Genomic DNA, 26454 nt, shown 5'->3' on the forward strand with positions numbered 1-26454 from the left:
ATTTGAAATGTTTCGAAACTCGAAAATATTTTCAAGAAAAAGGTCAATAAAGTTAATAGAGTGAGGAAAATAGTTTCACAACTTTTTATTTGTTTGCTCGGACATTATTTCCTTCTCTGATAAGACCATTTCAGTATTGGTCACTGCTTTGATAAGGGGTTTCTTGTCGGAAATACATAGATCTGTCTCAAAGTTCTTAACTTTTTTCGAAGTGGACTCATTCGAAATTGTATTCATTTAATCTGACATCTGGCAAAAGTTTATTCTGAGGAAATTAAAATAAACATTTGAGATTGAGAATTCTGAATTCACTCGAAGCCTATGGCCTACGCCTATGACTTACGCCTATGGCAAACGCCTATGGCCTCCGCCTATGGCCTACGCCTACGGTCTACGCCTATGGCCTACGCCTATTACCTACGCCTATTACCTAAGCCTATGGCCTACGCCTATAGCAACCGTCTTTGACCAATGCCTATGGCCTACGCCTATGGCCTACGCCTATGGCCTACGCCTATGGCCTACGCCTATGGCCTACGCCTATGGCCTACGCCTATGACAAAAAAAAAGATCAAACTTCAATGTCCACAAATATCATATTCAAATCAAAAATTCAAACCAAAAAAAATTTTGGCGCACTAATATCCCGATTGTTTATTCGACCATTCTGTTCCCGCTCTTTTTAGATCAAATAAATTTCAAAACAACAGACTCACAAACTTTATTTGATTTTTTTTTGAGAAAGAAATAAAAAATAAAAACGAGTTGGGGGGACTGATTTGATACAAGACAGGAAGATGGTGAATGATGAAAAATTTGAATAAGCGAATTTTTGAATGAGGAAAATTTTTTAGAGAATAAATAAATTAATTAAATATCTGAAATAAAAACAAAACCTCGAGAGAGAAAATTTAGAAAAAAAAACGAGACGGCTACGGACGGGCTGACGTGATGGAATTATTTACGGCCAAATCTGAAAATAAAATGGATTATATTTTGTTTTAGGCCATAGACGTAGGTCATAGGCGTAGACCATAGGCGTAGGCCATATACGTAGGCCATATACGTAGGCCATAGGCGTAGGCCATAGGCGTAGGCCATAGGCGTAGGCCACAGGCGTAGGCCACAGGCGTAGGCCATATACGTAGGCCATATACGTAGGCCATAGGCGTAGGCCATAGGCGTAGGCCATAGGCGTAGGCCACAGGCGTAGGCCATAGGCGTAGGCCATAGGCGTAGGCCATAGGCGTAGGCCATAGGCGTAGGCCATAGGCGTAGGCCATAGGCGTAATCTCGAAAAATAAAATTAAAAATTACCGTAATCGTTCCGCATTATTGAGAGAAGCCACCAGGGAGTCTCTGTTCAGCGCACGTTTGATTCTGAAATAATTTTTAGTTTCAGGAGGATTTCCTCAAAAAATTTGAAAAATTTTCATCCCAATGACCCGACCAAACGCCACGACTTTCTGATTCCGAGAAAAATGTCCTTTTTTTTTCAAACTCTCTGCCAAATTTCTAATTATCTATTCAACCATTTGTCATTCGAATTGTACATTTTAAAATTGTATTTTGTTGAGAGGGTTTAAATCTTGAAAATTCGGAAACATCTTTTTATAGCTTTGAAGCTTAAGCGCCCCCACGTCATAAAACTCCTCCGCTAATCCACTTTCAATTAGTTCCAAATTTTGATCTACGTTCCAAAATGCAGGAACAAACAGGTGAAATTTTGATTAATCACTAATTTATTCTATATTTACTACTTCAAAATTTCACCTGCCTCCTAAATTTTGTTCTTCAATTTTCAGGCCTAGGCTAGGCTATAGGCCTAGGCCGGGCTATAGGCCTAGGCCAGGCTATAGGTCTAGGCTAGGCCATAGGTCTCGGCTAAGCTGTAGGTAACTGTAGGCCTAGAATATAGGTCTAGGCTATAGACCTAGGCTATAAGCCTGCCTAGGTTCTTTTACCCCAGTGAGAAACTCACAATGCGTACGGATAACGTCCTTCCGAGTAGAGGTACTGATCTTCCGATGATGGAATGATGACATTACTGAAAATCACAAATTTCTCATAGGCTACATTACTTTTATAATTGCAAAGTTCTTATTTCAAATGACGTGATGATTTCGAAGAAAAGTGGTGGGTTGTTGCTGGAGCAAACAAGTTTGTAAAGAGCATCTCCTTTTGCTAGACACAAATTTGAGATTTCCGGTCAAAACACACACTTTTATTGGATTTCGAAAGGTTGGAGTGCGTTGAAATTATTGAAAAATGTCACTCGGAAATTGAAAATGTTAAAAAAAACTTAAATTTTCAAGAAAAATGAACTGAAAAGATAGAAAAAGTGCACACTACGTACCGATCGCTGGGCTCCAAATTGTGGAAAAAGTTTAGAAATCGCATAGGTTTGAACCAGCGTCTAGAATTTTTTCCATGACCAACTAGTTTTCAAATTTCTGCGCGTCAAATCTGGTGTTCCTCGATGCACCATATCTTACGCGCAAATTTCCCAGTACTCACTTTTCTTCCCACATTGCGGGGTCCGATCGTTTGCCGTATCGAAGCCGTCCAGCATTATTGATAGCTGATGCAAATGTGGAAATGTCTGCTTTTTTCTCCAGTGGCAGGGATAGTACGCTGCAAAACTTTTTTATGTCGTGACACAGCTGAAACTATTGCTACAGTAATCCTTTTTACTTGAATATCATAACATAGTCTAAGTATACACGTGGTGTTAGAGTGTCCCATTTCGGCTTGATCTACGTAGATCTACAAAAAATGCGGGAGAAGAGACGCAGAGTTCTCAACTGATTTTGTATAGTTAAGGACGTGCTGACGTCACATTTTTCTGGGCAGAAAATTCCCGCATTTTTTGTAGATCAAACCGTAATGGGACAGCTTGACGCCACGTGAGTATACCGAATATAACTGTTTTAAAAAATTATATAATTTTTCCAAATTTTCGAGGATTTTTTATATACATTCTTAAAAAAGTTTACAGGGACTACGATTTTTTTTAATTCCAGCGCAAATGAACGGAAATTTGAAATTTTCAAATTTAAATTTAAACTACGCCCAGAAATGTATTAAAGGCGCATGCCCAAGTTTTGGTGGGTCTCGTCGCGATTTGTGAAATTTCAGTTTTTGATGCATCATGTTCGAAATTCAAAATGTATGAAATTTCTAAATAGGAAACAGGTTAAAACTTTAAAAAATTTTTAAAAAAATTTCAATTTTTAGAATTTTTGGTTCAACTATTAACAGTATTACTACATATCTGAATTTATCAAAAATTTGTTGATCCAAATCTAGATGGGGGATTAAGCCTAGTTTTTGATTGTTTTGAGATGCTTCCTTGTTGACTTTTTCACAATTTATTACTCATGAGCATTGACTAATACTCCAAATTAATCCCCTTTTGTTTCAGAATTACTTTTTTTTTGTGGATTTTCAAAAAAGATCATGAAAAAAATCCTACTTATCTCAATTTTGCCACGTCATTGAGAAAAGTTGAACTGCAATTTTTGGTCGAAAACATTTTTTTCAAACAGAAATTCACCTGCCATGATGTTTTGCGCAGACAAGCTAAATTTAGATTTCGAAAAGATTTAAATTTGAGTAAGTAACTGAGTAGTAAGTTCAAAAATTAGAAAACATCAAGTTTTTATAATTTTTAGATTTTTTAAAATTGTTCTGATTTTTTTCCAAAGTTATCCCAATTAATTTTGTGATTCTAAAAATTGTCTTAAACTGAAATGAACATAAGCTTATCCAAAAAATTAAAAAAAAAGCTCAGAAATTCAAACTTCGACCCAAAAAATTTTAACCAAATTTTGGATTTTTTTTTCTTTTTTCCAAAAATTCAAAAAAAAAACCTTATAACTTACAAATTAACACATATATTTAATGAGACTATAGTAATTTTTTTTTTGAAAAATATTGAGTTTTTTCTAATTATCCTAGATGATACTGCACCCTTAAAATAGTTTTTGAACAAAAATCATTAAAAAAATTTTTGCAAAATATTTTTGGCCCAACCAATGTATTAAGTTATAGATTTTGGTTCAGTTAAAGGTACTACAGTAATACTACAGTAATACTACAGTAATACACTATAGTAATGTTAAAATAATGTAGGATCACAGTAAACAGAAATATGGTCTCTTACCAAATTTTAAAACAAAATTTTCGTATTTAAAAAAATTCAAAAAATTCATAACCAACAACTTTCAAATTAAAAAAAATCATATAATAAAACTACCGTACTTTCAACAAAAAAAATCTACAGTACCATTCCCTACAGTACCCCTACAGTACCCCCACAGTACCCCCACAGTACCAACCTGTCAGTTAAAACCAAAGCAACAAAAATCAGAGCCATCAAAAATTGGAACTGCATGTTTTAGAAAATATGTTTAGTAGTGGAAAATGTGTGTGAGTGTATGTATCGGGTGTCGAAAACAGAATGAGCTTTCTCCCCCCTCTTGCTCGCCGAGCCAAAAGTGGGCGGCGCCTAATGGTGGGTGCTCCCAGGAAATGATGCCTGCCTTTCATCACATTCTTCTTTAATTTTTTCTTGTTGCCACGTCATCACACACAGCTACGGTATTTTTATATACTATACGATGAATCCATGACAATAATACGATTGTTTTACGACTTTTTGGGTGGTAAATTAGGTTTTAGGCTTAAAGCAGGAAGAAGCTAAACGGAAATGTGGTGCCAATTAAATGGAATGGTTTTAAACCGAAATTGGGTAACCGGATAGAATTTGTTAGCGGTTTTCGAGGAGGGAAATATGGAAAAACAGAAAAATATACACAGATATATACATGTATATATTTCAATTTTGAAAGCATCACCGCGTCACTTTTATTTGCGAAAAAACAAATTATTTTCCCTCTCTGCCAAAATTACAATTTCATAATTGGGTTCCTACGAGGGAGTGGGCTCAGGAATTTCTGAAATAGCTGAAATATTATAGTTTTGAAATTTCTAAAAATTTTAGCAATTCCGGCAATTTTTTTCGAAAATTTATACAGAAATATAGAAAAACATTTGTACTTTCTGATAATGGTATTACTTTTTTCTTTAAAAATTCAAAAAGCTGCTCAAAACCCACCTAAAAGTCAAAATGTGCCGATAGAGTCAGTGACCCTAGGTGCATTACGGCCGGCTTTGAGGCAGTTTTTCGGCAATTTCTCAAACATTTTAAATAAAGATAAAATTGTTTTCAGAAAGAACAGATATTTCTCTACATTTCTATATAATTTTCCAAAAAAATATTTTCAAAAAATTTTTTTGGATAAAAATGAGTTTTGTAAATGAGCCCCATCCCTCTGTTTGGAAATAAAAATAAAAATAAAAAGTAAATTTCCTCAATTTCAAATTTTCCAAAAATTGTTGATGCTATGCAATTTCCGACAGCAGGCACCTAATTGCCTGCCTGCCTTCAAAGCAAACCCCATGAAGAAACTTAATGGAAATGAAAATAGACAGAAATTAGCAAATATGCATTTTTATTGGAGGCGGCGGTAGGCAATAGGTAGGCACATAGGCAGGCAGGTCTCCTTCTAACGCGTCCACGAGAAAGATAAAACCCGTCCACATTTAAATTTCGAACAAGGTAATTTTTATCGACTTTTATATTTTTCTACGTCACATATAGTAATCTATATCGGTTTTACCTATAAAAATTGCGGGAAATTCATCGGTATGACGTCACTTGAATTTTACTGCGAGACCTTCCAAAAATACTATGTTTGCGAGTTTCGAAAGCCTAATTGCTTCCTCATATTTTTGAATACATTTTTTTCAAATGTAGTTTCATAATAAAAAAAGTGATTCTGCATAAATAAAATGTTGATCTAGTTATCAAAAAACCCTTCACCTGGTACAAATGAAATTTGATTCGTTTTTGCTTTTCAAAAACCAATTTTTGATCTAGTTTCATAGATTTTGACAACTTTTGTTTGCTAAAGAGCTCAGATTATTTGAAGAATTTTAGGAATATTGTACCAAAAAAAAGTTCAAGTACCTACCTGCTTGCCAAGGTTAAATTTTCTAGTTGTAAGCCTTTAGAATCTTCTTTAGAGCTTTGAAATGAACCATGTAATTGTCTTAAAAAATAATTAAAAAAATTACCTGACAGAAAGAAGAACTGTGAAGAAAATGAGCAATTCTGTGATCAAGCTGTGCATTTTTATTCTGCAACGGGGGTACCTGAAAGTAAAATTTTTAGAGATTGAGCTGAATTTCAAAGGAATTCAGCAAAAATTTCCGAGAAAATGAGAGTTTGAGGTGAAATGCGGCTGCTACGTGGCCTAGGAAATTGGAAACTCGGCCATGAGTATTTTTTTTAATTTAAAAACCTCGAGATTAGCATACAGTATTCATACTAGAGGCCGCAAAAAACAAAAAATATCAAAAATAAATTCCTGGCCGAATTTTCTAATTTTCGCGGCCACGTCTGGACCAGAGTCAGAAACTGCAAGATTCCTGTAAAAATTCGAATAATACACGTAAAATTGTGAAAACTCAGGAAATCCTTCAACAAGTCCGTCGTATTTCGGAATGAAAAATTCATTAGCACCGCATATTATTTGAGACACAAAGCGCAAAAAAAGGAAATTTCCGAATTCGAATACAAATTAATATTTAATTTTTTTATTCTTGTTGTTAGAGGGCATGATGTCAATGTATATGAGGAAATCTGTATAGAGAGAAAATAATTTAAAGGGCATGAGAACTTGATGCAAATCAAGCACGTGGTCTGCAAATTTCAAAATTTTCGGCAAAGTGCCGGTTTGCCGAATTTGCCGGAAATTTTCAATTCCAAAATTTTGCCGATTAGCCGACAATTTTCATTTCTGGCAAATTATCGGTTTGCCGAATTTGCCGGAAATTCTATATTCCGGCAATTTGCCGATTAACCGGAAATGTTAATTTTTGGCAAATCGCCGGTTTGTCGAATTTGTCGGAAATTTTCAACTCCGACCATTTTCCGGATTTCCGGCAATTTTTGTTTTTGGCAAATTGCCGGTTTGCCGAATTTGCCGGAAACTCGAAAAACGGCAAATTGCCGACTTTGCCGGTAAAAATATTTACCGCGCACCTCTGGTCTTAATACACTCATACATTCAGATTTTCAAATTTTCAAATGTTTGAGAATATTTCAGGTTTTTCAAAAATTTTATATAGACAAAGTTATTGGCAAAAAATCTAATTTTCCAAAAAAAAAGAGGGTTGACCTCCAAAATTGGCGAAAGGGGAAATTTAGTTTTCCCTTTTTTGACTTCAATTAAAAAAACTCAAAAAAAAATTCTACCGTAATTTCGGCTGAGTGTGACGTCAATTTTCTAAAATATTTCTTTACTACAGTTGACCATGGGAAAATGGAAATTTTGGAACTTTCGAGAAATAAAAATTGCCACGAAATTTCCTCGTACATATTTCATAATTAGCAGTGAGAATAAATGACGTTAGAGAACTAAAAATAATTTTGAGATCCCAAATATAGATTGTTGTGAGAACTACATTTGGGTAAACATATCGTTTTTAGGTAGAGTTTTTGTAAATTTTCAGAGATCCCATGAAAATTTGAAGACACAAGGCAAATTGACTGAAGTTTTGCACCGTTTATTTAGTTCACCATAAGGCCAAAACATTTTCTAATCAATTCCAAGTAACCAAAAAGGTTAATTAAAAAATTTCTAATCAATCAGAATCGTCTAAGCGTCATTCACCTGATTGATGAATTTGTTTTGGTATTGACAAATTAGAAAAAAGGTTAAGAACCAAAACTATCTAACAACAAAAAATTTCGTAAACTGGAAAACTGGGACTCGTTTTGGTTTAGAAATAGTTTAACAACTTTAGAAATTTCTAGGCCCTACAAGGTCCTGTGCAAATATAGTTGTTGTTTTTGGCATGCCTACGAAAGTACCTACGCCTGCTTTATGCCTACTTCAATACAAACCCTCCAGTTTACTGACAATTCACAAAATTAGAAAGTAGGTAGGCGTGCCTGCCTCCGCTGCCTAGCAGCTCTAGAGCCAACGTCGCTGATTGGTCGGTGTTTTTAGGGACATGAAAATTGAATAATTCCCTTTGAAATCGGGCTAGCTTGCATTCTGAGGAAATGTGTTTTTTTTTGGAAAACTCTAAAGATTTTTTGGATTACCGAAAAAAGAAGGTTTAAAGAATTTTCACCTAGACACAGGATTACTGTAAAGGCACAGTCACGTAAATAAGCATCAGACATACTAAATTCTAAAAAATTATTTGAAGCCGTCATGAGACGCCAAAAATAACATAAACTATTATTTACCAGACCACTTTTTGTGATACACTTTTCCATAAAAAATACGATTAGAAACCAGATCAGACATTTGATCTAATCCCGTAATTCTGACCTACTCGCTCATCCCCGTTCATTTCTCGAGAACTTGGACGCCCACCGACTTGGGAAGCCGATGTGTTTGGGTAAATAATATTTATGACACTATTTTGTGTTCTTAGGAAGGATAAACATAATTTTTATATTTTATTTTGTCTTGTGTTATTTTTTTCAGGAAATCATAGATTCGGTGCAAAATGAGGGAACGGCTTGATAGCTTTCCGACCTGATTAAAACCTCGTACTTTTTCTTAAAGGAACACTGGACCTTTTATATGTTGCTAAAATGGGCAACTATTATAATAAAATTTTTCTAAATTATTTTTTTAATTTTTCAGTCATAGGCGGTGAAAACTCTGTGCAGGCATAATCGAGCAATAATTTTGGAGGTCGGCCAAAATTTGTTTCCTTTTTATGATTTTTGTATTTTAATTCTGTTTATAAAAAATTGGCAATTGAGCAAAGTTTTGACTGAAAAATTTGAAAGTTCTTAAAATTTTTGGAATTTTTTTTATTAAGAAACACTTCGAGATTTCTAAAAAATTAACAGTCAAAGTTTTGATAAATTTCGAGCATTGCTGCAGAAAATTTAAAAATTAATATATCTCTGTTTTTGATCAAAAACGTTCCCAAAAAACTAAATGGTTGGAATAATTTCAAAATTTTACCAAAAACGGTGTTTAAAAGTTTTCAATTTTTCTTAACGTCTAAAAATCGTAAAAATATACCAAAATGACGAAAAGCTATATATTTTTTTTTCAGAAATATGTTAATTTTTATCAGAAAAATAACTTTTCGAACAATTTAAAATTATTTCCAAAAACCAAGAAACTAAAAAATCAGACACCTGATCCGAAATTTGATCTACTAAAAGCCCAAATCATCTGACATGAACTCGTCAAAAACAATTCCGTTTCCTATTCAAATTGACGTAATATGCGTGTCTGATGTGTTCAAAAGGCTCAAAATTCCCGCATGCGAATCTCACGTAGTTGTTCGGTTCAACGTGTGTCCAATTTCCGATTTTCAATTTCCAAAATGAATTTCGCTAGAATGGAACAAAAGGTGTGGGGAGAGCAATGATGGGGGAGCTGAAAGTTCTTTGGATTTTTAGGAGGAGCGAAAAACTGCCAAAAATAATTTTCTTAATTTTAAGAAGAGAATTGATGACATAAAGAAAAAAATCGTAAAAATCTTAAAATCATAAAAAACTAAAGGAAACTTTCAGAAATAGTTCTAAAATGTAAGAAAAAAGTTGAAAACTTACAGAAATATTCCATAAACTTCAAAATTATGTGAAAAACTTGTTAAAAAATTCTTGAAAATTACGAACGATTTTTTTGAAAAAAAGCAAAATTTTGAAATTTGCCCATTTGGTTTTGGAACTTTAACTTATAATTTTCTATTTTTTTTCTGTTTTCTGATCAAACTTGGTCTTTAATTTTTTTTTTACGTCATTTTGAAATGAACTTTTTGACCAAGAAATTGAGAAAAAAAAACTAAATCTTCAAAAAGTTAGAAAATACTAAAAAAAAAATTTTGAATTGAAATTGGCAAAAGTCGACCAAACAGATTTTTCAACAATTTAGACACTTTAATTGTGTTTTAATTATTTCTCAAAAATTTTCAAAAAGTGCGCATTTTTGTAAAAAGTTGTCAATTCACCAAAACTGTGGCGGACTCCTTAATTGTTTCTTTAGGTAAACGATATATTTTATACCAAAAGTCAGTTCAACACCTGCGGATTCTTCAAATATTGAGGACCTATCACAACATCCTGTCTGGTGAATACCACTTTCCAAATGCCGCATCAACTGTGAGGAAGGCTCGCTCGCCCAGATATCCGTACATGATGTGCCCTTGTGGATCAATCAACGAAAGCTTCCTACTAGTCAATCTTCACCTATGGAACCGTATGGCCAAGTTACTTCCGGAGACAATGAGTCGTCAAATGTTTGCTTCACGATTAAATTCTATCCCGTTTAATTATTTTTCCCACCCAACTTGATCCCCTTAACTACTTCTGGTTTACAGGATCATTCAAATTATTCAAGTTTGTTTCTCCCGGTGATTACTCAATACTTTTCTGTTTTGTTACGACGTTTTGAATAAATATATATATATGGATTAATGAACTATTGGTCAACTTAGTTTAAAGGTTCCGTGGTAGGTAGGTAGGCGTACCTGCCCACCTAGGTGCCTAGCATCTTCCTTCTGCACTTTGGCTTGTAGTCCAAGAGTATGCTTGCAAACTTCTTAATTCAGTTCAGTCGTTTAAAACTGAAATTGCAAGACTTCCAGGTGTAGTTTGACAGGCTCTAGGTAGGTATATATTTTTCCTTGTGCCTACATAAAATAATTAATTCCAGCTTTACACGGCCAATTGATGAAATCATTTTCAGCGACAAAAACAAACATTTCAGCATTAACATCTTTTTCAAATTCGTTTTTGATTTTTCGATGTTTGAAACGAACAGAACTTTGTTTTTTTGAACATGTTCAACTACACTGGAGTCAAAACTTCACGTAAGAACCTAGTCAGAATAACATTTTTTCTAGAGTGTACGTTCAAATTTGCAAAATGTGTAATTTTTACGCAAAACAAAATACAATAGTCGAGAATGTTCCAAAATTTTGAAATTACGATAAAAAGCAAATATATGACGTCTAATCGGAATTATTGACGGTTTTCCCGCACCCTTCTATTAGTTCAAATTTTGAACTTTGTAGTAATGCATGAAATTCTGCGTTCGACATGAAAAACAAGAGCACAACCAGGTAAATATGTGATTTAATGAAAAAAAAGTTTTTTTTTTCATTTTCAGGGGTCTATCAAAATAAAACGATAGAGTCTAACATTTTTCAATTTTCGTCTATTTATGTGCACTTTTCCAGAACTCCAATAATTTCCAGAGAAAAAAAATTCATTCAAAATTTTTGATTATTCGGAAACTGTTTTTTGAACACCTAGAAAAAGCATAGATCACGAAAAAAGTTATTTTTTTCGAACCCGGAATTTACTAAAAATCCACGTGATTTAACTGGAATTTTCAGAGAATTACTCTTGAAAATCTAGATTATCTCACCTTAAGTATTACACTGAGAAATGACGCGATTTTTTCAAGAAAAAAAATATGGAAAAATTAATTTTCAGACCATGGTTCGTGGCAAAATTTTAAAGATTAAAAAAAAAACAAGGTGGTTGAACGCTAAAATTTGACTTCAAAATTTGGAAAAAAAACATAATACCAAGCCGTACTAAACTGACAAATTGGGTGTTATGAAAAATGAGAAAATCGAGGAAAAAAGTGCATTTTTCAAAAAAGGCCGATATTCCAAACATTTTAGTTTGGAGAAAACATCAAATTTTGAGAAAAGTATTTCTTTCTACGAATTTTTGTTTTAGAAAAAATGCTGCAAAAAGTTCACCCTCACTCACATTTTTTTCGGAAAATTTTAGATGAGAATTAATAAATAAAACATGAGTAGGATAACATGCAAACCTTCAATTTTTTGTTTGGTAGATTTTTTTTTAGAAAATTTTTCAAATTTTCAAAATTTACAAAAATAGTCAACGAGAAAATTGATAACTAACAAAATAATTTTTGAAAAATGAGGACACAGAAACTTTAAATTATTTTATCTTTGCCGGGAGCAACGCTACAAAAAAGATGACAACTAACAAAAAGTGTACCATAAAATTTTGCACATTTTATCAGTTAACAATTTTTTTGTATGTTTTTTTTCCGCAAAGATATAAGGACTTAAAGATGGCAAGGTAGAGAGTGGAGAGCGAGAAGAGACGCAGGAGGCGAGAGTACGCTCGCTGTCTGCGTCTCCTTGTGTTGTCTCTCTGCATCTCTTTTCAATTACCTGTTAAAAATTGCAAAATGAATTGAAAAATATAAAAGTTTCGGTAGAAACATTCAACGAATAAAATTGTTTCATAAATTCAAAGGGCGGAGTAGGTAGTAGGCGACGTGAAAATTATAAAATCTATGAAACAAAGTCCACACTGCTCCCCCGTCTTCAAATCGTCACTTTCCCAATTTTTCTATGAATCCGTGGGAAAGTTCTAGACTCTCAATATACTAGAGATTCAGAATTTTTAATTAACCTCCTTCGCCCCACGTCCACGAAGTGTTTGATTCGGTTTTTGGTTCATATCATTGGCGAAAATAATATCGAATTCAACAGAGTTTTTCTTTTTGAAAATTTTGAAGAAATTTTTGAACTGGAAGACACAAAATGAGAGATATTCAACAAAAAATCAAAACATGCGGAGGGTGGGAATTTGAATTTTTAATTGTAAAAGTTCAAATATTAATGAAATCTGAAATCCGATGTTTGCAATTCGAATTAACTTTAAAAATAAATTGGCGGGATATTCAAATTTTCCAAAAAAAAAAAGAATTTCACCTCAAAATTTTGAATGAAAAGTTTTTGACATGGAATAACAAATTCACTTGTTTTAAAATTTTGAGGGAAAATCGAAATTTTTTATTTAACTGTGCCAGAAAATTTGAAATTTCAGTTTCCGTAATTTTTAGGCGGGAAATTCAAATTTACGTTTTCAATTTTTAGAAGTGTTGTCAGTAAATTCAAAACCTAATTATTAAAACACGCTAAATTATTAAAATAAATTTTCGGTGGGAAATTCAACTTTTAACTTGGAAAGGACTTTTTTGGGCAACTCAAATCATATGTAACTTTGATTTTCAACAAATTTTGGTAGTATTCAAATTTAAGTTTTTAAAAAATATGTGAAAATGTTTAGTTTTCTATAATATTTTCAAAAAAAAAAATGGACTTCCAGTTTTTAATTTTCTGACCCAACCCGGAATTTTCAGCTAATTCCCAGAAAATTTTCAGACCAAAAATTCAATTCTTATAAAATTTTTACTTATATTTTCACTTTCTTGTAAATCCCATTTGTAGCTAGTGCACTTTTCAATATATATTTTTGTTGATTAAAATATATACACACAACCAGATAATAATTCCCATAAATTCATTTGTGTATAAAACTACAAATCGAGATTTTGATTTCGAAAAGTGCACAAATTTGGGAATTTGTTCCGGTGGTCGTGGGAATTTAAATTATGAGAAGTAGAATTTTGGGATATGGAAGTTAAAATCCGTAAAGCTGTATAAAATAAGATGAATTAGGAAAATGGAAATAGTTGGATTTTTTAGGGATTTGTCACGATTTTTACTGATCTTTTGGATTAAAAAAAAATTCAGAAAAACAGCAAGTTGAAATTATTTATGGAAAAAAGCCAATTTCTGTGATTTTTTTATCTGCATTATTTTTGTGATAGTTCAAATTAATTTTTAAATACTTGAAACTTCAAAAATGTTTAACAGGAATCGTTGAACCATTAAACATATTTTAAAAAATAAATTTAAACTTTTTTAAAAGAAAAAAACTAACAAATACTTATAATTGTTGAAAGTTTCTCAGCATAAAAACCAATTAATTTAATTTTTACCAAAATTTAATAAATTACACTTAGTTTCTGAGGCACAACATTTTGCGAAAAACATGGTGCATCGACTAAATTTTTTGAGAAAAACCTTTTTCTGTAAATCCTGGTAGAAACCTTTCCAAAAAATTCAATTTTCTACTACCAAAGACGCATTTTTCAATTTTAACTGTTGGTTAAATTTTCTCCAAAATAAAACGTCACACCCACTTTCTAACCAAGCAGCATCTTCGAACTCCGCACACTCCATCTGATTGGTTTAAAAGTGGGCGGGGCGAATCGCTTATTGGTCACAGTCATTATTTTGAAGGGAATTCAAATTGGGAGGTTTTTTTTTTTAGGAAAAATATCTTTAAAACGTGTAGAACTTAAATTTTTGAATTAAAAATTGCGCAACTATAAAAAATCGCACCTATTAGTACAACTCGTCACCCTTTTCATATTACTACCGCTTTTACTAAAACCTAAATAATTTATGAAATGACCAAATGAGACGGACAAAAATTGGCTTCTGGACCTTCTCGGCCTCTGTTTTTTTTGAAAATCCTTTTTCAGTAGTAAAAACAATTTTTAAATAGAGTGATGTCGTGGGAAAATAGTTTTGGCTCTTCGAGCACCTAAAAATAAATAAATAAAATAAATTATTGTTTTGTGCGAGAGGGCTTCTATATTTAGATGTTCCCGGAGCTTTTTACGGGAAAAAAATGAATTCATTCAGGAAATTCACAGCTTGGGAAATTGAAAAGATTTGCGAGTTAAAAAGAGGAAAAAAAACGAAATTGGTTCCGTGTGGTTCCAAAAATAAATTGCCTGAAATAACTCGAACATGGCAATAATTTTGTGGTTTTTTTTGTGAATTTTTTGGCGAGGGTTTGAGAACGAAAATTGCGATTTTCCATAAAAAAATAAATTTCATGCTCAATGAGCACAAGGTGCCAGGCACTAATATGCACGTTTGCAAACAAACCCGAAAAAAGTTTCATCATAAAAAACTGCTCATTTGTATCAAGTTTCCATATAGAGGAGGAGGTGGATTAATAAAGTAGTCTACGAAAAAGGAGTATTATTTTCAAAGCTCTTTGAGATTTAAAAAAATAAAATGGAGGAACTTTATTATGTTAAAACTAGGCGTTAAAACGCCTGTCTGCCTGCCTGACATTGAAGCGACCTCCACCTGCCTTTCGCCTAAATCCGCGCCTTTTTCTAAAACATACGGTAATTTTTTTTTACATTTCTTAATTTAATTTTCATCAAATTGCTAACAAAGAGAAAATTAGAAATTTGTAAATTCACGAAAAATTAAACAAAGACGCTAAAGGCCGGCGTGAGGCAGGCATGTTTCAGGCAGGCATCCGGTCCTGAAACCGTGCCTGCCTATCATGGAAGTCCTACACTCAAGTAGTACAGAAAATTCTAAATGGAAATTTTTGAAAACCTCTAAAAACTCGGTGCACAACACAACTAAAATAGAATGAAATTTCAAAAGTAGAGCAACCCCCCTGCGAATAAATAATTCAGGTAAATAATGGACCAAAAAAGGTCACACATTCGTATAGAAAAGGTTGTCTAGAACTCGTAGATCACAATTAAAAATCCTGAAATCAATTTTTTTTAATTGTGAAAATAGGATAATTCAACATTTATATAAGTTAAAGTAAATAAATAACTTGTTTCTTTTCTGGAATTGAGAATATCAATAAATACACGAAAAAAGTGGAGCGAGTTGATGGGGAAAAGAGGGGAACATTTTGAATAGGAAAAAAATGGAACAACCGAAAGTTAAACAACTAGAACAACATGGTGTGTTTGGCTTGTGAAATGAAAAATGATAAATTTGAAAGGAGCAGGGAAAATATTTTTAAAAATGAATAACTAGTGGGAAACTTATTTACGTTTTCTATGATGATTATCAGCGGTTGGAGCAAATGTGTTGCGAGCCCAGTCGATAAAGGTTCCGAGCAGCTCCAGAACGCGGTTCTGGAATAATTGGTTCAATATAATAATAAGTAGACCTTCCCAATTTAAACAAAAAACCTGACTCCTTAATAGGCAACCTATACCTACTTTTTGCCTGCTTATAAAAACAGTACATTCAATTTTTTCTAATTTCAAAAGTCGCCTTTCATCATACTAATTGACACGAGAATGTAGTTATATACCAAACTTCACGCAAGTTTTTGGAAAAAAATGGTAGGCAGATAGGTAGATGTGTAGGCAAACCGGCAAGCAGGCATGAGGTAGGCATAACATATATAGGTAAATCCTAACAATAATTGTACTCCAAAATGTTCTATAGATAAAGGTAGGTTTGCAAGATAGTTAAAGTTGAAAAACGGATTTCCATGTAAACACCAAAACGCCTGCCTATGCCTGCCTACTGGCTGCCTACTGGTTTTTTTTTAAATTCGCATTCCCTAAAAATAATTGACACGTCTTAATAAGCAATACACCAAACAAAGTAGTTAACACTAAATTGCAAAAAAAGGCGGTAGGCAGACGCGTAGGCTTGTAGGCATGAGGGAGGCAGGTAGGCACGTACGAACCTTTAAGTTTAAGTCTTAAAATTGCATGCTAGACATATTTTTGCAAAATAATAAGGCGAATTTTCATGTAGGCACAAAAATGCTTGCCTCCCTTCAAGGTGACATATGCCTACTTTGTGTCTGCCTACTGACAAATTACTTTTACATACTAATTTTTATTTTATAAATATCATTTACAACAGCTTTTAATGTTTCAAAAACCCCCGAATACCTGATTGAAAAAGACCAGAGCAAGTGTGACAAAGAATGGCAATGAGAGGAATGTTCCAACGCTGATATCCACGTCATTGGCTCGCTTCGATGACGTCAGAGGGACACGGGCGACCTTCATCGCTTGATCAGCCACAACTCGGACAGTTTTGGCGGCGAATGCCTGTGGAGGTTTCTCAGCTTCAACACGAATCGCATATTCAACTCCATCTCTTGGAAGATTCACGAGATAATGAAGATGTTGTGGAGCAACGACGCTCGCCACTTGGACATGATCATTGTTGTTCTTGGTGATCACAACTCGAACCGACTGGATTTCTGGCAGCGTGTCCATTCCGATTTCCACAGCAATGTCGGTAGTCTTAGCGGTGATTGTGGCCATGAACTCGAGTCCCTTCACATCCTCCGCTGTCATCGACACGGTGAAGCTTCGTGGGAAGCTGTGTGGAGCTGGAGATCCATCGGCATAGGATTTAGCATGCACTTGGTATTCACAATCCGGGAGAAGCCCACGGATACGGTAGGTACCATCTTCCTTGGTGGTGGCTTCAGACTGATGAAGATCACAACCTTCGGAAAGAGCCTCAATGATCACATCCTTCATCGCATCTCCAGACATTTCTCTCATTTTTCCATAGGCACTGAATGACACCCGTTTTCCCTTGAGCACAACATTCTCGTGTTGTCCTTCCTTGACAACAATGGTGGATGTTGACGGTGAGAACTTGTATTCCTGAAGGATTGCTCGAACAAAATACTCTCCTGGAGCCAATGCTACATAGTTCTTGTGAGCCGTCTCGTCGAGGACATTATTTGATCGATAGTCAGATCCAGCACCTTTTCCACCGACCAAAGACAAAAGAACTCCATCGAGTGGAGCATTGGTGACTTCATCAACGACTTTGATGGATAGCTGGGAGAGTTTTACGGATTGGAAGTGTCCTGGAGTGGATGTTGGAGTGAATTTGAATCCATCGAGGGTGGCGGTAATGTCATAATCCTCAACACGTTTGACTGGTCCGATTCTGAAAATTTACAGCGTTAGGGAAAAGGTTACAGTTGCAAAATTCTCACTTGAATGCTCCATCCTTATTGGAAATCGCTTCGATGACCACATCCTTGTCCTTCTTGAGAACCGCCTTCACCACAGCCTTCTCCACAGCTGGTTTGATAGATCCGTCGAGGAAAATTCCGCGGAACGAGTTGAACTTGACAGCGTTTTCAATACACTTTCCAGTTACAGTAACACTTTTTGATGTTGGCTCGAAGAGACGAAGCTTCGAAGATGGGACGATCACCAACTGTTCTCCAGATGACGCCAGTGGCTCCTCAAAAGTGAACCGCCCGTTATCCAAGGCAGGAACTTGAATTTCACGATCTCCAGCGCTAGACTTGATTCGAATCGAGACGGCCGCATTTTTGTCGTTCTCCAAATCAATAGTTCCAGAGATTCGTGCAGCCACCGCCTTTTCCTTGTGAACTCCATCAAATGGAACTGTCAACTTGAACTGTTGCCTCTCGAATTTGTAGCAAGATCCGAGGGAAACATCGTAGACACCAGAAGTTGGGACACAAATCGAAATGACTTCTCCGCCTTTTGTGGAGGTTTTTCCATTTAGTTGCTTCTTGTCAGCGTTGGACCATTCCTGGAAAACAAATACATATTTTTTTAAAGAAATGAATTGAAGTAACTGTGCGTTGTATTAAAACTTAAATCAGAAATAAGACGTCAGATGTGCATATTTGATGATGATCATCGCCTAGACTAGAATTCCAAACCTAATGTGGTATACTTTATGAGTAGTGTTAGGGTATAGCAGGCGCACCCGGCATCTCAGGCTCCCCAAGCCTGAGTGCAGCAATAAGGCTCTATGATCCCCCAGCTCCGTGAGCCACGTCTTGGCTGAGAGTTGAGTTGGCTTGAAGAGTTGACTCTTTGGCTCAAAGAGTTGGCTTGAAAAGTTGGCTCACGGAGCAGGCTGGCACAGCTAGCTCGCGGAGCTGGAGGATCATAGAACCTTATTACTGCACTCGGGCTCGGGGAGCCTGAGTTGCCAGAGGAAGCCTGCTACACCCGAACACTTCTTTCCGATCTTTTTTTAAAGTTATTTTTTTCTTAACTGAAAAATCCCTTACAATTTCTGCCGGATGCGAGATCTCAATCTGAGCTGCAAATCCATTCTGCTTGAAGTGAATCGTCGGTTGAGTATTGCTCTGCTCCACAACCAAAGTCATCTCCGATTTCTCCCAGCATCCTCTTCCATTATCATCCAATCGTGCACTATAGGTTCCTGGTCCGATATTCTCAAATGTGAAGACATCGGTTCCTTTGACACTTCTCACCAGAGTCTGACCGGGAAGGAATAAGGATACTGTAGCTGTTGGGCAAGCTCCGATACATGATAGATGAACATTGGCGTTGGTCTTGAAGTGGGTGAATCTCAGATTGGTAACAGCGTTCTTCAAAACTTCAACTTCCAAAAGACGTGGCGTCAGGGATGAAGTCTTATCTGTTGGCTCGATTGTGAAGAGTCCCGGGCTCACTGGTTGGCAGAAGGATCCATCAGCTTTCGGCTGAATTTCCAGGGATCTTTTGTCGTCTTTTCTAGTGAATGTGAGCTTTCCGAGCACTCCATTTTCAGATTTTTCCACTTGACCACAAATATCAAACTTCTGAACAGTGACGTCTTGAATCTCAACTTTCGGGAATTTCACATTAGCATGTACTGTGGAGAACTGGGTATTTGGAGCTTTTGCAGTGATAGTGGTGTGCTCATCCTCCTTGAGATTCTCAATTTTTAAATATCCCTGAGAATCGGTTTTTCCACCAGATTTCTCATTCACCAAAACTTCAACACCAGAAAGTGGTAAGTCTTTGGAGGTGACACGAACTCGTCCAGTTGCGGATTGAGCAACAAATCGGGCCTGCAAATTAAAATTGATAAATTTAATATATAAATTTTGCATTTCTCACCTCACTAGCCGCCTGGGAAACCACAACTTTTTGTGGATTCGGCGAAAAGTTGATCGATTTTGGGCCATTGACATGAGAAGCAGCCAAATAGTATTCACCAGACGGGACACATGCCACCGAGAGTCGTCCACGTGGATCAGTCTTGCCAATTGAGCATTTGACGTTGTGAGTGCTCGGCACGTTCAGCGAGCCTTCGCTTCCCACGCATTTGATGTTTGGAAGCTGAAAAAATAACAAAATCAATACCAATCGATACTTAAAACTTCGTAAAATTTGTTTCTCTCTCTTCCTCCCACCGCCCAGCCTGAGCATAAGCCTGGGCCTAAGCCTAAGCCTATGCCAAAGCCTAAGCCTAAGCCTAAGTCTAAATCTAAGCCTAAGCCCAAACCTAGGCCTAAGCCCAAGCCTAAGCATGAGCCTAAGCCTAAGCATGAGCCTGAGCCTAAGCTTAAGCCTGAGCCTAATTGTAAGCACAATTTTTTCACGATTTTTGGATATTCTTATGTGAAAAATTCGAGTTAAAAATTATAATGTTTCTACTGTACTAGAAAACGTCTAAAAACTTTATTTCTTGTGCTATCGTATTTTTCTATAATAAGCCACACTTGTCATGAAGCAAGCAACCAATCAGGAACGCTAGCCACGCCCCTTGTGCGTCGCTGATTGGTCGGTGCCGCGCGGGAATTTAAAAATAATAAAAAACTTACATCAATGGAAGAAGTAGCATAAAGTGTCATGACTGCATCAACAAATGGATTCATGCTCTCCGTCCTCGTGTGAACCTCCAATTGATATCCGGAAATTTTGAAGTTCGGCGTAACCACGACTGGCGCGTTCTTCACCTCCACCGAAGTCTTGCCCTTGGAAATGCACTCCGACGCTCCAGCTCCAGTCGACACTTCATACTTTCCTGGTGGGGCTCTCATCTCGTACTTTCCACCGTCTTCAGTCTTAGTTTCAGCAATCTGCTTTCCATTTTCAGTCAGAACAAGCGGAAGACCGGCGGCGGCACCATCAACAGTTCCACGAACCGAGAAGCCGGTCAAGTGGAAGACGAGGTCCTCGTTTAGGGAGCACGCGTCGGTTTTTCCGTCAATCTTGATCTCGATGCTGTCGGGCTCTGGAATTTAAAGTTTAAGTAGGCCTGTTTAATGCGTTGCAGTGAGTACCGGTACAGCCATGCAAAAAGTGCCTAACTGCCTACTAGGCTACCTACGCCTGCCTCGCACCTACACTGCCAATAGGCTTTAAATCATGTGTTGAACTACACTATTAAGACACAGAATAGCCCGAAAAAATTGCGGAAGTACAGAAAACAGAAGATAGGCACTGCACCAGGTAGGCATTTTGCCAGGTACGTAGGCAGGCACGTAGGCAGGCAGGCAAACCAAAAAAGGAAAACATGCCTACCTACCTTATCAAACTAGCTTGCAACAAGCCTTTTTTCCGCTCTAATGTTTAGAGTTCAAACTAACCAAAATAATATCCAGCTGGCGCGGAGACCTTCAACGTATAATGTCCCTTATTGTAGACCGGAATCATAAAATACCCATTTGACGGATTCACCTCCTCCTCGTGCTTCATATGCCCTTCCAGTGTCAGCAATCGAACCTGAAGCTTTTGACGGGGGTTATATGTGGAATTATAATTTGATTGAAAACCTACCTTCAACTGGGAATAGTCGACCGGTGACGTGGATTTCACGGATCCTGCGCAACTGTACACGTTGGCGAGGGCTCCAGGGAGCAGCAGTGATAAGAGTATTAAAGGTAAAGAACCCATGATCTGGAAAATTCGAGATTATTGAATGAAAATTTTCAGAAGTTTTTCTTGAAATTGACGGAAGGGAAACACAAGCGCAAAAAAATAAGACTATATGAGATTAACGATATGAGATTAACGAATTGGAAGAAATGTTGGAAAAAAAAATACGTGGCTAACAGAGACTCCAAATGTTCAAACGTGGAAAATTGACATTTCACGTAATTTTTAAAAGAATTTCAAAAGTTTGAGACGTGATTTTTTTTGAAAAAAAAGTTTATTTTCACGTGAAAACTAATAATTTCTCAGGCACGAATTTTCGCGATTTTGCACAAAAGTTACGGTTACCGGTCTCGACACGATAAATTGTTGTTAAATGCAAAAAGGTGTGTGCCTTTAAAAAATGATGTAATTGTTCATTGCTATATTTGAATGTTTTCTGAATAAGCATATTTATCGAAAACTATGTAAAATCAATGAAAAATTCTCAGAAACAGGAGGTTTAAAATTACTGTAATCTTTAAAGGCGCACATATTTTTGCAATCAACTGAAAATTGCCGTGTTAAGACCGGGAACCGTAATCTTGGCGCAAAAATCTCAAAATTTAACTTTAAATATTTTCAAGTGGTTTTTGTTTCAATTTTAACAACAAAACTCTTTCGAAAAAAATCAAAACTTATAGTAAGAACTGTGCCTAGCTTTAAAGGCGCATTTTGCTCTTTCCAGAAGGTTTAAAAAAATTTTAAAAATAGTAATCTGTTACGTCATGACAATCTGAAAATTTTAGGCCGAGCACCTAACTCCCAAGCATTTTTTAATTTAATTTTAAAAAAATCACATTTTTCGAAAGAAAAAACTGCAAAAAATTGAAGCAAAACAATGAAAAATAGGAAAATCTAGAAAAGGAGTGCACTGCAAAAAAAACAGACGTCTCTGGGTCTCCTCCAAAGAGCACAGTGTCATCGATCGAGAGTGACCAGTAGAGCGCGCTTGTTGCCGCCGTTGACCACCGGAGAACCTCTACGTTTTTCCCGCCGGCCAGTTGTATTGCGGAATTGTATAAAAACAGGTGTAGTATTCACTAATTTTGCTAATAAACATAGTTATAAAAAAACAGTTTAAAATTATATGATTTTCTCCACGAATAGTAAGAAAAAAGATTTTATTAAAAGTAAAATTCAATTCAATTTCAAAATTGAAAAAATTATTGCCTTGATGCTAAATATCATGGTTTTGCGACAATTATATGGTACCGGGTCTCAACACGATAATTTTTTCTAGCTACAAAAAAATGTGCGCCTTTGAAGAGTACTGTAATCTTACGTTTTGGAATTTGCATCGATTTTCTAGATTTTTACGAGTTTTGTAAAAATTAAAGTGTCCTATTTTAGGTTTTTTTCGAATAAAAATTTCTATACTCTATTCAATGTTTTTTATCAAAAAATATAAAAAATCGACGAAAATTTGACCTTTTGAAGCTAAAAAAATTTGTTGTCTCGAGACCGGCCACCATATTTTTGTCGGGAACATTGCAGAAATTTGCGTCTGGGTAGTTTTAAAAAATTAGCTCAAATCGAAATAATCACAGATTTCCGTCTTCCGACTACTGAAATCCTCCGGTCCTTCCGATTGCAGAATCGGAAATAATTGCGATAGTCCTTGATTTGCCAAATGATAAGAATTGTGTTAACTGCAGGATACATTGGTAGTAGAGACGCCAGAACGAATGGGATTTTCTGAAAAAAATTAGTATGGTCCTTTGAGTTACGGTAATAAATATGCATTTCGAAATTTCTATTAGACTTGCAACCAGTGCTGTGCGGCTCTCGGCTCTCGGCGCGCGTCGAGAGCCGACTTTTTTCAAGAGCCGCACAGCACTGCTTGCATCCCCCTTTCTTTAAATTGGCGAATCATATCTAGGTTGCCGTTGGTTTTATCAAAAAACTGTCAACTGGCAAAATACGTACAAACAACTGTACTAAATTATGCTAGTTAAAAATTTTTTGGTAAAACATGAGACAGCCGAGATATAAGCCGTCTAAGTAGAGCACTTACTACCCTATGAATCAAATTTTTGAACTCAATAATTGAATAACTGCCGAATTGTCAATTTATGAAATATTTACAAATTTTCGGAAATTGGGCGGAAATTACTTTAGGAACTTCTACAAAATGACCTATTGCACCTTAATTTTCCAACGTCTCTCATTAAAAATTATTGTGAAAATATAGAAAACCACCTTATTTCTCCTCAATTTGTGATTTCAAGCCATTTTTAACCACTCCGTACCTGTCCCAAATTAATACCCAAAATCCCAGTAATCACATTAAAAGTGAGTGGAAAAATTGTGAAAAGTGTCGGCGAAATGCATTGAACAAAAAGCAGACGGTAAATTGAGGAGAACTGGTTACGGTTTGATAGGTCCGAAGAAACTTTTGCAATTATTCGATTTGCAGATATGATGATAGTGAAAAATAATATCAAAATTAAAATTAATATGTTCAAAATGAAAATGTAAAACAGTGTGTCGAATTTTTGAATCTGAAATTAAAAAATTTTGTCCTATTACGGGAACTAAATATTATGAGAATGCGTATTGCGCAACATATTTGACGCCCAAAATATCCCGCAGCAAAAATTACAGTAATTCTTTAAATGACTACTGTAGTGCTTGTGTCGATTTACGGGCTCACTCTTCGAAATGAACACAAATCATATATTTATCGACGGAATATTAAAATTGAGAAAAAAAAAAGGGAGAATAGTACGAAGAAACAAAGGTAAATTGAATATCGCTGTCGCCTTAAATCGTCAGCAGCGCTACAGTAGTCATTAAAAAAATTATTGTAGTTTTCGCTACGAGATATTTTGCGCTTCAAATATTTGGCACAATACGCATTCTCAGAATTTTGTGGTTCCGTAATATATGTACCTCCAATGAAAATCCCAGTGAGGCACGATGGCCGATCTTGATTTTCAAGTGCTCCCAAACAAATTCAGTGGCTTTCTTGATTTTTTGCTCGGTTGGTGCAAAGCAATAAGTGACAGCCAGAAGCCAGTTGGAGATAATAATGAAATTGATGAGCGGGGGAATGTAGATCAAAAATTGAAATGTGCGAAACCATTCGGATCTGGAATTCTTCAGAGAGCTATTTCAACAAGCAATATTCAGCTTCTACAGAGCCAAAATTGGAGAGTATAGGCACATTGAGAGCTTCCCTGTAGGCGTCAAAACGCTTACCTCACGCCACGTATCGCGCCTCCTGTATAGTGCTGCGCGGAGCCCAAAAAGTGTCGGCCGCGGCAAAAGAACCGCCTTTTGCAATATGCATTTTGCAAAAAGACCGGGGTGAAGCACGCCGCTTGGAGGCAGGAGTCAGGCTCTGAAACCGCGCCTACCTCCCATGGAAGCCCTAGATACATTTATGCTATGTTTTAAATTCTATTTTTTTTCGGTCCATTCAAATTCTTTTTAGTCAGTTTTTAGAAGATATTTTTTATAATTCAAAGTACCTCTCTGCCGAACAATTTTTTTGTGGAACCCTAATTTAAAGGTTCATATTTCAAATGGCATAAATGAAATTTTTTTTTAATTTTCCGAAGTTTTGTCAATATATTTCGAAGTAGTCGAATTTTAAACGCTATAATTTTAAGCAAATACCCTTCCATTATAGGGAATGCACTGAAAATGTGATTTTCGTGACTATTTTTCTGCGAATGCTTTTCAACAAAAACATGCATTACAAAGTGATATTTTGAAAAATGATATTTTTTTTGAAAGCTAACCTGCAAACCTGAGCATATTGAAACGCAAATGAGTAGGAAATAAGGAACAACGATTCCATAAACGAGATCGCAAATGCGTAGAGCAACGCCTGAGAAACTCTTCTACTCTGTATGGGTCCCACCGCGAAAAGCACAAAATCCCCATCGGACACGTACCAGTAGGGTACCGTGCATATTTCACAGATACTGTAGCACACACCGGTCAAGGCGATGGCTACCAGTATGTGTTGGTACCGGGCAAGGTAGGTGGGACGAACTCTAAAGATAGTAGTTTTGGATTTTCGTGGGTGGGAAGTTTTGAATTTCCGTGGGCTTAAACTTGAGCTTAAGCCTAAGCCTAAGCCTAATCCTAACCCTAAATAGCGTCAGAGCTAACGCTCCCCCACTGACGCCAAGCCTAAGCCTAAGCCTAAGCCTAAGCCTAAGCCTAAGCTTAAGCTTAATCTCCCTCCCTGGATATCGTTACAAGTTTGGACTTTATTGGATATCAAGGTAGGCAGGCACATCCGCAGGCCTACATGTTTGCCTACCGCCTGTTTTGGCAATAGGCAGTAGTTGAAATTTGAAATTCGAACCTCAACACCAAAAAAGCAAGAAATCCACTAAAAATTGCAGATATTGTGCCAATAATGATAACCACAATAGATAACGTTGATTCGAGATTATCCATTTTTTCTCCCAAAACTAAAATTTCAAATCTCAACCAGAATAAGCACAAAATACTAAAAAAGAAAATAACTAGACGCTCGTTATTATTGCGGTAATGTGGTATTTTTGATATTTATGTGTATTCGAACAAGAAATAATTATTATATTCGACTGATAAAAATCATGTGGGCTAGAAGAAATTTGGTGTATTATGAGTATGATTCAATTTGTACCCACATGGAATATTGTTGCAAGAAAATAAAATAAAATAAAAACCTGAAAATAATTAGATTTCAATCTGAAACATGTGTATTGACTGATCAAAAATTTAAAAATAATCTAGTTGAAATGAAATCGTCATCTATTTGCTGATTTTTTTTGGAAAATATGTAGTTTTCTATGCAGGAGTAGGAGTAGTCTAATGACTAAAGAAATTTATATAAAATTTACAAACAAAATATTTGGAAACTTCCGATTGTTACGTCAAGGTTAAATTTGAAATGTTGTAACATATGAATAAAATTGCCAATTTTTACTCTGAAATTGTCAAAATTTTCAAAAACCGTAACTAATGGGGTTATTCAAGTAATGTAGCGAAATGTATTTAAATACATTTGTGACGTCACAAATGTATTTAAATACATGTTTTT

General features: G+C 35.7%; 3 protein-coding genes and 1 non-coding gene across 8 annotated transcripts; all 4 read right to left on the minus strand.

Annotated features, from left to right (window-relative positions):
* Positions 1-702: 702 nt before the first annotated feature.
* On the minus strand, positions 703-6216 carry flp-34 (FMRF-Like Peptide). 3 transcript variants are annotated; one of them, NM_070964.6, is made up of 5 exons: positions 4341-4464; positions 2518-2634; positions 1982-2047; positions 1318-1380; positions 703-973 (listed from the first exon to the last, which is right to left on the minus strand). In NM_070964.6, the coding sequence occupies exons 1-5, from the start codon at positions 4394-4396 to the stop codon at positions 958-960; spliced, it is 318 nt and encodes a 105-aa protein (NP_503365.1). In that variant the 5' UTR covers positions 4397-4464; the 3' UTR covers positions 703-957. The 3 variants fall into 3 exon arrangements, 2 of the variants coding, with proteins under 2 accessions (NP_503365.1, NP_001370947.1); NM_001383273.2 differs by lacking the exon at positions 4341-4464 and adding an exon at positions 6142-6216 and having other exon boundaries at positions 706-973; NR_132496.1 differs by lacking the exons at positions 2518-2634; positions 4341-4464 and having other exon boundaries at positions 958-973.
* A 5872-nt stretch (positions 6217-12088) lies between these two features.
* On the minus strand, positions 12089-12138 carry R09A1.6. The gene has a single exon (NR_068586.1). It is a non-coding gene; the product is annotated as an Unclassified non-coding RNA R09A1.6 (non-coding RNA).
* Positions 12139-15502: 3364 nt separating this feature from the next.
* Positions 15503-21394, minus strand: nra-4 (Nicotinic receptor-associated protein 4). Of its 2 annotated transcripts, none has more exons than NM_182391.2 (8): positions 21273-21394; positions 21083-21224; positions 20315-20727; positions 19608-19829; positions 18770-19558; positions 17708-18279; positions 16635-17658; positions 15503-15857 (listed from the first exon to the last, which is right to left on the minus strand). In NM_182391.2, the coding sequence occupies exons 1-8, from the start codon at positions 21387-21389 to the stop codon at positions 15765-15767; spliced, it is 3372 nt and encodes a 1123-aa protein (NP_872191.1). In that variant the 5' UTR covers positions 21390-21394; the 3' UTR covers positions 15503-15764. The 2 variants fall into 2 exon arrangements, with proteins under 2 accessions (NP_872191.1, NP_503367.1); NM_070966.4 differs by having other exon boundaries at positions 15506-15857; positions 21083-21218; positions 21273-21392.
* Positions 21395-22937: 1543 nt separating this feature from the next.
* On the minus strand, positions 22938-25826 carry K10C9.4 (the record flags this gene model as incomplete). Of its 2 annotated transcripts, NM_001313218.1 has the most annotated exons (5): positions 22938-23105; positions 23660-23911; positions 24303-24501; positions 25157-25414; positions 25732-25826. In NM_001313218.1, 5 exons carry the CDS (start codon positions 25824-25826, stop codon positions 22938-22940), a joined length of 972 nt encoding a protein of 323 aa, NP_001300147.1. The 2 variants fall into 2 exon arrangements, with proteins under 2 accessions (NP_001300147.1, NP_001300148.1); NM_001313219.1 differs by lacking the exon at positions 23660-23911.
* Positions 25827-26454: the final 628 nt, after the last annotated feature.

This window comes from Caenorhabditis elegans, chromosome V (assembly GCF_000002985.6).
Source record: "Caenorhabditis elegans chromosome V".
NCBI lineage: Eukaryota > Metazoa > Nematoda > Chromadorea > Rhabditida > Rhabditidae > Caenorhabditis > Caenorhabditis elegans.